Source organism: Simochromis diagramma, unplaced genomic scaffold (assembly GCF_900408965.1).
Source record: "Simochromis diagramma unplaced genomic scaffold, fSimDia1.1 OVJJ01000519.1, whole genome shotgun sequence".
Classification (NCBI taxonomy): Eukaryota; Metazoa; Chordata; class Actinopteri; order Cichliformes; family Cichlidae; genus Simochromis; species Simochromis diagramma.
In genome coordinates this window covers 145,723-159,137 of record NW_024387266.1, presented here as the reverse complement: position 1 = coordinate 159,137, position 13,415 = coordinate 145,723, and the positions used below count along the sequence as shown (strand labels likewise).

The 13,415-nt window shown below is 40.9% G+C and overlaps 1 protein-coding gene across 1 annotated transcript in view; it reads right to left on the bottom strand.

Moving 5' to 3' along the window:
* LOC120715431 overlaps positions 1–13,415 on the bottom strand; it is a 133,913-nt gene that overhangs the window by 5,628 nt on the left and 114,870 nt on the right. Inside the window, exons 6-7 of the mRNA XM_040002439.1 lie at positions 9,256–9,330; positions 8,944–9,000 (exon numbers count right to left, since the gene is read on the bottom strand). Of these exons, the coding sequence (XP_039858373.1) occupies positions 8,944–9,000; positions 9,256–9,330 (132 nt within the window). The remainder of the gene's footprint in view (positions 1–8,943; positions 9,001–9,255; positions 9,331–13,415) is intronic.

The window sequence follows — 13,415 nt, the reverse complement described above, 5'->3', positions numbered from 1 at the left end:
AAATGTTCATGCCTTTTTAATTTGTCATTTATTAAAATTATAAATATATATTTTAACTCAAAAGTACAGTTTTTAAATTTAACCCTAACCCTTGTGCGTGTTTTTTTATTTTGACAGCGAATGCGCACCTGCGGACCACTTATGTGCACCCCTGGTTATTTAGCTCATCATATCGCAGCCACAGAAATTATTTTGTCCATGAAACCATAAAGCTGCACTTTCTTTTTGCCTTATAGTCTGATTTGTCATAACTTTTCGGTTTTGCGGTAAGCTTTTCTTTGGCTGTCACTTCTTCACCCTGACCTGTCTTATTTGGCTCAGCAGAACTGAAATATATATCCTGCTGCTTTTACACACGCACTCACATAAGCTCAGCGATTCTCTGCGCGATCAACCTCTCACATGCTTAAGCTTGCTGCGGGAGATTTCACTTGTCATGTTTGCGTAGTAAGCTAACGATTAATAAGACGATGTCAGAGGAATTGGTGCACAAATTATCATCACTCACCAATCAGTACTGTCGCTCTCTATACACAGTTCACGCGATTGCAAAGTGAAAGCAAAAAACAAGCGCAAATTCAAACGCGATTTCAATATGTCACATATTGACAGTGGCTCACCGATGCCAATGACATAATTACCCAGCTACATTTCCGAAAGAATGCAAAAGCATTGACATATATTTTTCCTTCCTACGATAGGCCGACGGGCAGGGCAGAGACAGATTTTGGTAGCCCGACTGGAAAAATCTCTAGCCCCAGGACGTCGGGCTAGCGATTTTGCGAGCCCTGTATCTGATTGAGGAATCACTCATCTTTGGAAAAGAGAGTTTATTACAGAGAAATGTCTCTTTCCAAAATAAAAGCTATACTATCCGCTTCTTCTGGGCTATATTCTCAGCAGCATATTAAACATATCAGGTCCCCATAAGGAGAATCCTGTGCTAACGGCTGTCTAAATGACTCGGGTAAAGTTTGTAGCATGCATGCTTGTTGTTTTTGTCTTTGCACTAGGATGATGTCGGCGTAAATGTGCAGTCATATTCGTTGTGTTCCCACTAGTGCTTTCAGGTTAACCTCGTTAAAATGACCTTAACGCCACAACACGGCAAAGCTCCGTGCATGGGGCTAGACAGCCAACACGTTAACGAGCTAACTGCACTAACACGCTAGCTCCCACCCATGTAATTGAGCATTGCGTGGCACATCCAACATACTGTTTTACTTTAGTCCATGAGCGCTTACCTTCAGGGTCATACGTCACATGAAAACCAAAATAATTCCAAACGCCAGATCTGAATGAGGGTGGGGGAGGTTCAGTTTGCCATGTTGCAAGGAGAGCTTAACTTCTGTCACGCTAGCTTGCCCTGTGCTCTTCCTTCTGACTATGCTGTCTGTGTGGAGCGCTCAGTGGATCTGCGCTCGACAGTGCAGCCTAGGCGGAGTAGTCGAACGCAGATTCACTGAGCGCTCCACACAGACAGCATCGTCAGAAGGAAAGTTGATAAAATAAATTACAAATGTTGTATTGTTCGATACATATGCGTACCGAACCGAAAGCACTGTATCGAACGGTTCAATATCGCTACGAATATCGTTGCACCCCTAATATATACATACATATATATACATATATACATACATATATACATATGTAGAGAGTTGAAAATAGCTTTCTAGTAAAATCTAGTATCAGAATTACTCTGGGGAAAACAGCCCAGTTGTTGTTGTGATTGTATTTTTGTACCTGTCATTTAAAATGCTATCCTACGTCCAGCCGCTAGAGGGCGCATTACGCGCAGTTGTATCGAGTAGCGTTTTGGGGCACAGAGGAAGAATAAATCTTCCTGTTGTGAAACTGACATCAGCTCAACGTGTGTCCCTTTTTCTATTCTTTATCACAGGTTAGTAAATGTATTTAAATGAATGTATACTGCAGACCTTACAAACGGATGATGTTGTTTATGTGGGTAATGGGCGCAACTCGCTAAAGAAATGGATTCATTCTGAGTTGTGTCTGAATTGTGGGTTAAGGCTGCAGGCTAAATGATGCTAATGCTAGCGGACTTGGCTAATGTGGAATACGGAGTGTGTGTGGGGAAGCTAATCTGACCTGTGAGAGATTTCTGGACTGAACTCTTAATGTATTATGCACTCTGATAAATGGGCTTCATACTATGTTTTATTCTTCTGGTTGATCTTGTGGTTACAAGAACAAGTTTGTGGTTTAATACAAAGACATTTATAAAGTGTTATAAGGAAACTGTTTGATCAATGCTGACTGCACAGTAGTAGTGAACGCTGTTAAAGGAGCATTGCACTCTATATAGTTGTAGGTTGTATAAGAACAGTGAATATGTTTGTTTTATGTCAAAGACATTATTTTCTTGTAAAGAGTAAAATAGCTATATTTAAAAAAACAGAAGTTACATTGTCAGTACAGTGGAAATACATTTCACATAAATAATTTAGTGCTGAACAAGAATTAAAATGAGTTAATTTTATGATGTTTGTAAATGTAGTTAAAAATGAAGTACAGAGTACACTATTGTGTTTTGTTTATCTTTGTAAAACAAATGTGTTTATTGTGATACATTGTGGATCTGATATTATCAATGGATTTAAGCAATATTTTGTTTATGTTTTGTCAAAGTTGTATTGAGAGATTTATACAGTCTCTAGCTCAGGGAACGGTGGCCATGTATGGTAAACTGGACTGAAACATAAGGCCATTTCTTTGCAGTTAGTATGGTGATACCTGAAGCTGTTCTAAGCTGTTGTGAAGAATAAATCTTCCTGTTGTGAAACTGACATCAGCTCAACGTGTGTCCCTTTTTCTATTCTATTCTATTCTATTCTATTTTTCTATACTTAGAAAACAGGAAATACTTTGTATCAATAGGTAACTTCACATCCGAGCAGACAAGTATCACATGTGGAGTTCCCCAAGGTTCCATCTTGGGACCCCCTCTGTTTAACATTTACATGCTCCCACTGGTACAGATTATAAAGAACAACAAAATAAACTACCACAGCTATGCAGATGACACACAAATATATATCACAATGTCACCAGGAGACCGAGGCCCTGTACAGGCTCTTGGTAAATGCATTGAGGAAATTAATGACTGGTTGTGCCAAAATTTTCTCCAGCTAAACAAAAACAAAACTGAGGTAATAGTCTTTGGCGCCAAAGAAAAACGATTACAGGTCACCAGAGAACTTCAATCTATACATCTAAAAACCACAAACCAGGCGAGAAATTTGGGTGTAGTGATGGATGCAGACCTAAACTTAGAAAAACACATTAAGACAATAACAAAATCAGCTTACTATCACCTCAAGAATATATCAAGGATCAAAGATCTGATGTCTCAACAGGACCTGGAAAAACTAGTCCATGCATTCATCTTTAGTAGGCTTGATTACTGTAACAGCATCTTTACAGGTCTACCTAAAAAATCAGTCAGACAACTACAGCTCATTCAGAACTCTGCTGCTCGAGTCCTCACTAAGACCAAAAAAGTGGACCACATGAGTCCAGCTCTGAGGTCTTTACACTGGCTGCCTGTCCGTCAGAGGATAGACTTTAAAGTTCTGATGCTGGTCTATAAAGCTCTGAATGGTTTAGGACCAAAATACATCAGTGACCTCCTGACCCAGTATGAACCTTCCAGATCCCTCAGGTCATCTGGATCCGGTCTTTTATCAGTTCCCAGAGTCAGAACCAGACACGGAGAAGCTGCATTCAGCTTTTATGCTCCTTATACCTGGAACACATCAAGACTGTCCTGCCCCCCTCCCTGGATCCCTTCCAGTTTGCGTATCGGCCCAACCGCTCAACCGATGATGCCATCTCCACTGCACTCCACTCAGCACTCACACACCTGGACAAAAAAGACTCATATGTTCGAATGCTGTTCATAGATTTCAGTTCAGCATTCAACACTATAATCCCCCAACAGCTCACTCAAAAACTGGTCCAGCTGGGGCTCAACACCTCACTGTGCAACTGGCTGTTGGATTTCCTCACCGGAAGACCTCAAACAGTACGGGTTGGCAGTAACACATCCAGCACCATCATTTTAAACACGGGGGCCCCGCAGGGATGTGTGCTGAGCCCCCTCCTCTTCACTCTGCTGACCCATGACTGTACTCCATCATACAGCTCCAACCTCTTCATCAAGTTTGCGGACGACACAACGGTGGTGGGTCTCATTAGCAACAGGGATGAGACCGACTACAGAAGTGAGGTGAGACGCCTGGCCACGTGGTGTGCTGACAACAATCTCTCTCTGAATGTGGAGAAGACAAAGGAGATTGTTGTGGACTTCAGGAGAATGCACACCCAACATGCTCCTCTGACCATTGACGGAGCATCTGTGGAGAGAGTGAGCAGCACCAAGTTCTTGGGTGTGCACATCACAGAGGATCTCTCCTGGACGTACAACACCACAGCACTGGCCAAGAAATCACAGCAGCGTCTCTTCTTTCTCCGCAAACTAAGAAGAGCAGGAGCACCAGCCCCCATCATGTACACTTTCTACAGAGGCACCATCGAGAGCATCCTGTCGAGCTGCATCACTGTGTGGTTTGGAGCCTGCAATGCGTCCTGTCATGGAACCCTCCAACGCATAGTGAGAGCTGCAGAGAGGATCATTGGTGTCTCTCTCCCCTCCCTCCAGGACATTTACAGCACCCGTCTCACTAAAAAAGCCCTTTGCATAGCGGCTGATCCCACGCACCCAATGCAAAGCTTCTTCAAGCTGCTGCCGTCGGGGAGGAGACTGCGGAGTCTCCAGGCCAGGACCAGCAGGCTGAAGGACAGCTTCATCCATCAGGCTGTCAGGAAGCTTAACTCCCTCCCGATTCTGCCCCCTCTCCCCTCTCTCCTCCACGGTCTCACTGAACTCTGTCACACACACTCACACACACACACTCTCTGACTCACTCACTGGCCTGCACCAGTTACCAGTCACTTTATGGAGCATTGGACTGCCATTACCTCATAAGACTTTGTGTTACACTATCTCATACCGTACATTACCAAATCTCCATTTGCACTATTTGCCTATTTGCACTACTCTGCCTGGTTTGCACTCAATGTCATTTACCCTTATATTGTATATTGTATAGCTTTCTTGTTATATGTAAAATTGTATTATATTATTTAATTTTTTTACTTTAAAATATTTTACTTGCATTTTTAATCACTCTTATATTTAAATGTTCATTTTCTATTTTATCTAGGGATTGAGAGTAACGAAGTTTCTATTCTCTGTATGTCCTGTACATGTGGCAGAATTGACAATAAAGTTGACTTTGACTTTGACTTTGACTTTATTTAAATCCAGGTTGAAGACTCACCTGTTCTCAGCTGCATTTGAATAAAGCACCAAATCCACACTTTTAAGCTTAAATTTCAAAACTTACACTAACTACTGATCTTATCTATTTCTGATTTTATCTGTTTTGATTTTATATACTGTTTTGTTTGTTTGTTAATTAGTTAAGCTTAAATTTCAAAACTTACATTAACTACTGATTTTATCTACTGTTCTGATTTTATCTGTTTTGATTTTATATACTGTTTTGTTTGTTTGTTTGTTTGTTAAGTGGGTTTAGAGCTCTGGGTAGCTCCCCAGCTGGGTCTAGACTGGGTCTAGAGAGTATTTTAAATTCAGGGAATTTAAAATAGAAAGTAGCTTGTCCACAGAAGGACTGGTAGCTCCCCTTACGATAAGGGTTCAGATCGCGCGAACAGGTGTGGGATTAGAGCTCTGGGTAGCTCCCCAACTGGGTCTAGACTGGGTCTAGAGAGTATTTTAAATTCAGGGAATTTAAAATAGAAAGTAGCTCGTCCACAGAAGGACTGGTAGCTCCCCTTACGATAAGGGTTCAGATCGCGCGAACAGGTGTGAAATGTGTGTATTTAGTTAGTTTGTTTGTTTGCTTGTTTTAATCAATTTTAAATCATGCTTTTTATTTGTTTTTGTTTCTAATGTCTCTGTAAAGCACTTTGAATCACCTTGTTGTTGAATTGTGCTATACAAATAAATTTGCCTTGCCTTGCCTATTCTTTATCACAGCGCCACACGTTGTTGAACAGGAAACCAGTTGCCCCTCTGGTCATCATCTTAGGGAGGCAACACATACATACATACATATATACATACATACATACATACATATATATATATATATATATATATATATATATATATATATATATATATATATATATATATATATATATATATATATATATTAGGGGTGCAACGATACACAAAATTCACGGTTCGGTTCGGTTCGATACTTTGGTGTCACGGTTCGATATTTTTTCGATACAAAAAAATGTTCATGCATTTTTAATTTGTCATTTATTAAAATTATAAATATATATTTTAACTCAAAAGTACAGTTTTTAAATTTAACCCTAACCCTTGTGCGTGTTTTTTATTTTGACAGCGAATGCGCACCTGCGGACCACTTATGTGCAGCCCTGGTTATTTAGCTCATCATATCGCAGCCACAGAAATTATTTTGTCCATGAAACCATAAAGCTGCACTTTCTTTTTGCCTTATAGTCTGATTTGTCATAACTTTTCGGTTTTGCGGTAAGCTTTTCTTTGGCTGTCACTTCTTCACCCTGACCTGTCTTATTTGGCTCAGCAGAACTGAAATATATATCCTGCTGCTTTTACACACGCACTCACATAAGCTCAGCGATTCTCTGCGCGATCAACCTCTCACATGCTTAAGCTTGCTGCGGGAGATTTCACTTGTCATGTTTGCGTAGTAAGCTAACGATTAATAAGACGATGTCAGAGGAATTGGTGCACAAATTATCATCACTCACAGATCAGTGCTGTCGCTCTCTATACACAGTTCGCACGATTGCAAAGTGAAAGCAAAAAAACAAGCGCAAATTCAAACGCGACTTCAATATGTCACATATTGACAGTGGCTCACCGATGCCAATGACATAATTACCCAGCTACATTTCTGAAAGAATGCAAAAGCATTGACATATATTTTTCCTACAATAGCCCGACGGGCAGGGAAGAGATAGATTTTGGTAGCCCGACTGAAAAAAATCGCTAGCTCCGGGACGTCGGGCTAGCGATATTGCAAGCCCTGTATCTGATTGAGGAATCACTCATCTTTGGAAAAGAGAGTTTATTATAGAGAAATGGCTCTTTCCAAAATAAAAGCTATACTATCCGCTTCTTCTGGGCTATATGCTCAGCAGCATAAGGAGAATCATGTGCTAACAGCTGTCTAAATGACTCGGCTAAAGTTAGTAGCATGCTTGCTTTTTTTTGTCTGCTTCCACTTGTCTTTGCACTAGGATGATGTCGGCGTAAATGTGCAGTCATATTCGTTGTGTTCCCACTAGTGCTTTCAGGTTAATCTCGTTGAAATGACCTTAACGCCACAACACGGCAAATCTCCGTTAACGAGCTACCGCCGATCGCTCCGTGCATGGGGCTAGATGGCAAACACGTTAACGAGCTAACTGCGCTAACACACTAGTTCACACCAATGTAATTGAGCATTGCGTGGCACATCCAACATACTGTTTTACTTTAGTCCATGACTCGCTTACCTTCAGGGTCATACGTCACATGAAAACCAAAATAATTCCAAACGCCAGATCTGAATGTTGCAAGTAGAGCTTAACTTCTGTCTCGCTAGCTTGCCCTGCGCTCTTCCTTCTGACTATGCTGTCTGTGTTGAGCGCTCAGTGGATCTGCGCTCGACAGTGCAGCCTAGGCGGAGTAGTTGAACGCAGATTCACTGAGCGCTCAACACAGACAGCATCGTCAGAAGGAAAATTGATAAAATAAATTACAAATGTTGTATTGTTCGATACATATGCGTACCGAACCGAAAGCACTGTATCGAACGGTTCAATATCGATACGAATATCGTTGCACCCCTAATATATATATATATATATATATATATATATATATGAATGTCTTGATTCTATTCTGTCTTGATTCTACTCATTCCTGTTCTCCACAGAGCATATCTCCACCTGCTCCCTAATCTCATTATAGATCACAACTGCAAAGATCCAAAAGTTCACAGGGACTCCCGTAGGGGCAAACAGCTGATCCCTGATGTAATCCCACCGTCACTTGAACCCAGCTGTCACTCTTACTGGACACAACATTTGTATTTTTTACTGTTGTCCCCTAGGATGTGGCATAAAGACATAAAGACCTGGATGGCCGCTAACTTTCTGCTTCTTAATTCAGATCAAACTGAGGTTATTGTACTCGGCCCTGAAAATCTTATAAATATGATATCTAGCCAGATTCTTACTTTGGATGGCATTACCTTGGCCTCCAGTAACACTGTTAGGAATTTTGGAGTCATTTCTGACCAGGATCAACCTGTTCTCACTCAATTGTGTAATATAGTAATATAGTGACGATTTGCCAGGTCTCGAGGCGTTCCTGGGGAACGCTAAAGGTGACCGTCTGCATTCTTATGCTGCATGCTGGATTATGGATGAAATCCAGTAGAATGACGCTTCTGCGGTAATACATGTTCCAGCCATGTATTTCAGCCCTAACCATAACCTTATCCCTTTCCTAAACCAGCACTTTAATTACGTTAGCTAGTGTTTTCCAAAGCGATTTAAGTAGAGCAAATGTACATGTGTAGATTCATCCCAAGCGGTTCCCATGTTTCCTCATCTTTCTGATCTCGTAAGATAGGGACGTGATGGGTGGCCAGAAGTATAATATACCAACGACTTGTCACCTAGAGTAAAATGTTATGCTTTGGGAGTGAGAATGTGTTGCCAGGACATGTCCTTCAACGCACATATTAAACAAACATGTAAGACTGCTTTCTTCCATTTGTGCAACATCTCTAAAATTAGAAATATCCTGTCTCAGAGTGACGCTGAAAAACTAGTTCTTCGTACCTGAAGTCTGTGTCTTCACATCAGAGTAGACAGCATGTGGATCAGCAGAATATTTGTCTGGAAAATACATAAATACACACACAGACACGAGAATAAATTTAAAATTGTCACTTTAACACAGAGTGAAAAACACTAAAAGTCAATTCTCAGATATTTAACAAGACTAACAAGTGTTTATACCCTAATGTTCATACTCAAATTTAATGAATATTGGTATTATGACCTGTCTTTTGTTCCAGTAAAGAAGCGTCAATATTTTGACTATTGAAACATCTATCCCATAGCATGAACATACCTACTCCTACAGCCTACCTCTCGTGCTGGCCATCTGTCTGATTCTGACATCAGCATATGTCACATCTTCAGGGAGAGAACAGTCGTTAGCTTCTAAATAAAAAAAAATAAAAAAACAGGACACGTTGATGGTTTGGAGGAAGTAATTATTGAAGTTAACTCAGAAAGATCAATTGGAGAAAAAGAGTCTAAATGAATATCAATGGTACTGAAAGTAGCTGTAGATAATGTTACATCTGTGAGATGATTATTGGTAATTTGTTCTCTAATGATTAAAATTTTATTTGTGAAGAAGTTCATGAAGTCATTACTAGTTAACGTTAAAGGGATGGTCGTCTCAATAGAGCTCTGAGTTTTTGTCAGCCTGGCTACAGAGCTGAAGAGAAACCTGGGGTTGTTCTTATTTTCTTCAATCAGTGATGAATAGTACGATGTTCTGGCTTTGTGGAGGGCTTTCTTATAAATCAGCAAATTATTTCTCCAGGCTAAATGATGATCTTCTAAATTTGTGACAAGCTATTTCCGCTCCAGCTTACGAGTCATCTGCTTTAGGGTACGTGTTTGAGAATTATACCACGGAGTCAGGTACTTCTGATTTGAGGCCTTAGTTTTCACTGGAGCTACAGTATCCAGAGTCTACGTAGTGAGGAGGTGAAATTATTAACAAGAAAATCGACCTCTGTTGGGGTAGCGTTCAGATAGCTACTCTGCTCTGTATTGGTACTCTCAGGGTCGTGGGCCATGTTGCCCCAGCATTCTCAGTTTTCACGCGTCTTGTATTTTTCTTCATTTATACCCTGGTTCCCAGGTTGTCCTGTTAAAATGTTCCTTATTTGATTACCCCCTGTGTGCCCCTCTGTGTATCTGTGAGCCCTCATTTCCCCTCCTTGTGTTTCATTCAATGTTTTCCCCAGCCCGTTGTGTCTGTTCTCTCTCTCCTCCTGCCTGCGCCTCTGTGCACTTCCTGTTTTATTTTGACAGTCTCCAGTCAGTGTTGTTTACTCCTGCCGTGTCTTGTTATAATTATCAGTGTCACCTGTGTTCCCCGTGTGCTCCCACTTCCCTCGTTAACCCTCTGTGTATTTATGTCTGCATCTCCCTCATTTCAGTGTCGCGTTCTCACTCATGACTGTGTGCCCCTCTTTGTGTTTCCTCGTGAGTCAGTCCCTTTATGACTTCCCAGTTGAGTTTCATATTATTTTGTATCGCCTTAACTTCCGTCAGCAATAAAGCTGTGTTTTGAGTTCATTCCTGCCTCCCTGAGCTTGCATTTGGATCCTCATCCTGTCTGCACACAGCCTAATCATGACAGGTACAGGGCATTAAAGATGATAACAGTGGGTGGATTATATTCTTAAACTTAGTTACAGCGCACAGAAAGACATCTACTGTGATAAAGTCTACTCCCCACTGCTGTGTAATCAATTATTGTAAATGTAAATGTTATCAGGAAATGATCAGACAGGAGAGGGTTTTCAGGAAACACTGTTAAATGTTCAGTTTCTATGCCATATGTTAAAACAAGATCTAGAGTGTGATTAAAGTGGTGGGTGGGTTCTTTTACATTTTGAGAGAAGCCAATTGAGTCTAATAACAGATTAAATGCCATGTTGAGGCTGTCATTGTTAGTTCTCTGATTTTAACATGCATGAAGATGCTAAGTCAGATAAAAAGTCTGAGAAATCAGAGAGAAACTCTGTGTAAGGCCCAGGTGGACGATAGATGATAACAAGTAAGACTGGTTTCTGAGTTTTACAGCTGGGGTGGACAATGTTATGCATCAGGCTTTCAAATGAATTAAAAGTCTGTCTTGGTCTTTCATTAATTAATAGGCTGGTGTGAAAAATTGCTGCCACACCGCCCCCTCGGCCTGTGCTTCGAGATTTCTGGTAGTTAGAATGACTCGGGGGTGTAGATTCATTTAAACTAACATAATCATCCTGCTGCAACCAGGTTTCTGTAAGGCAGAGTAAATCAATTTGTTGATCAATTATTAAGTCATGTACTAACAGAGACTTGGAGGAGAGAGACCTAATATTTAATAATCCACATTTCACTGTTTTACTCTTTGGTTCAGATGTGGATACTGTATTGTTCTTTCTTTGTAATTGTTTATGTTTAAGTTGTTTGTTGCTGGTTTTTAGTTTGTTTTTTGTCTTTTTGGAAGCTGACACAGTCTCTATGGAGATGGGATTTGGGGGTTTACAGGAGGAGAGAAGCTACAGAGAGGCGTGTAAGACTGCAACTCTGCTTCCTGGGGTCCTCTGGAGTTTTAAGCTTTAGTTTAATCCTCTGGACCCCAGAGGGTTAAATCATTACTGTTGGCCACATGTCAGAAAAGTCATGTGACATTAGTGATGTCAGTACTTCATACAACTCAGTTGAACTTGTTTTTAAAGCATTCAAAATGTTCATTAGTTGACCATGATCTTACAGAGAATGTGATGATTTTATTGATGATTAAACTTAGTAATATATACAGAAACACAACAAGCTAAAAGTTAGTTCAACTGAGTTTGAAGGAATTGCTGTTGCCTTTGTTTTGGATTTTGGCATGCTGCTTATGTTGAATGCTTAAATTGAGTGGATCACAGGCTGCATCTGTTGTTGGAAAAACTGAAAAGGATAAAAGATTAATTTCTCTCACTGTGAAAGCTCTTGCAAACAAAATTGAAACCATCCAAACAGATCGGAAAAGGCATGTAAACAAAATGAAAAGTGTTATTATGTCTCTTAAAGAGCTAATGAAAGATGATAAAAAATTATTCACAAGTCAAATCACAGTTTGAGTTAACACACCTGTTTAAGGATGCCAGTGCATTGCACGAATCTCTGCTTTCTCTAATCTCATTTGATGTGAAAGATAAACAAAATACATCGTTCTCAAGCATTGCTAAATACAATAAGGGTTTATGGAGGATGTTAAGATATGGCTATCTGAAACTGATAAACGTTCAGGGAGGCCATCATCTGACAAAGCACAGTCACAGGAAACTTCCCTGGGAGGAGAAATGGAGGTGCGAGAGCACACTGGAAAAGAACCTCAATCATCTCTTAATCCCCAGAATGATGTTAATGATGACGTGTTGCCATCCGACAGTGTGTCAAATCAAGGCAGTAGGTCAAGCTCAAGAGTATCATCTACTTCATCGGCACGTCTCAGGGCAGAAGCTGAAATGGCCGCCTTGCTCGCGCGTCAACATATGCTGAAAGAAAAACACTCTTGAAGAACAGGAGGAGCAATTGAGGAGAAAGAACAACTTCAGCTTGAAGCAACTGTTGCAAAGGTGAACGTGCTGAGAACTGGATCCACTGTGCGGAGCGTCGCTTCACGGAAATCTAATGGAATGGAATCATATTTTATTTGTATAGCGCTTTTACTAGTCTCGCCCAGGGACCCCAAAGCGCTTTACACATCCAGTCATCCACCCATTCACACACACTGGTGGAGGCAAGCTACAGTTGTAGCCACAGCTGCCCGGGGGCAGACTGACAGAAGCGAGGCTGCCATATCATCGGCCAGAAGGGCCGATGGCGCAATATGGCAGCCTCGCTATGAAAAGGGAAAGGCCTGCACCCCCTCTTATGAGGCCTTCTGACGCTTTTGGACCAATTCCATATTTGCCTAAGCCTCAAGCTGCTCATCCAGTAGCCAATGAAAATCTGTTGTCCATTATGGAAAAACAAAGTGAATTAACTTGTATGTTGGTCCATCAGCAAAGTCTTTCTTCACTGCCCAAAGGGGAGATTCAAATCTTTGATGGCGATCCTTTACATTTTCAGGCTTTTATGCTGGCGATGCTGGCGACTGCCTGCATTATCTTGCACAGTACACCAAGGGGCAGCCCAATGAACTTGTTAAAAGCTATCAACATATGTCTGAGAGTGCTGGATATGTAAAGGCAAAGACTCTGCTGTATGAGCACTTCGGGAATGGACATGTGATTGCATCTGCTTATTTGAACAAAGTTCACTCATGGCCACTGATTAGATCGGCAGATGGAAAAGCTTTTCAGGCATATTGTTTGTTCCTATGTGGATGCTGCAATGCAATGGAAGAGATTAATGATCTCTCTGAGTTAAATACACCTTCCAATATGCTTGCTATGATTAGAAGACTGCCATATAAGTTAAAAGACAAATGGTGAACAGTAGAGCTGCATTTATTGACATTGTTT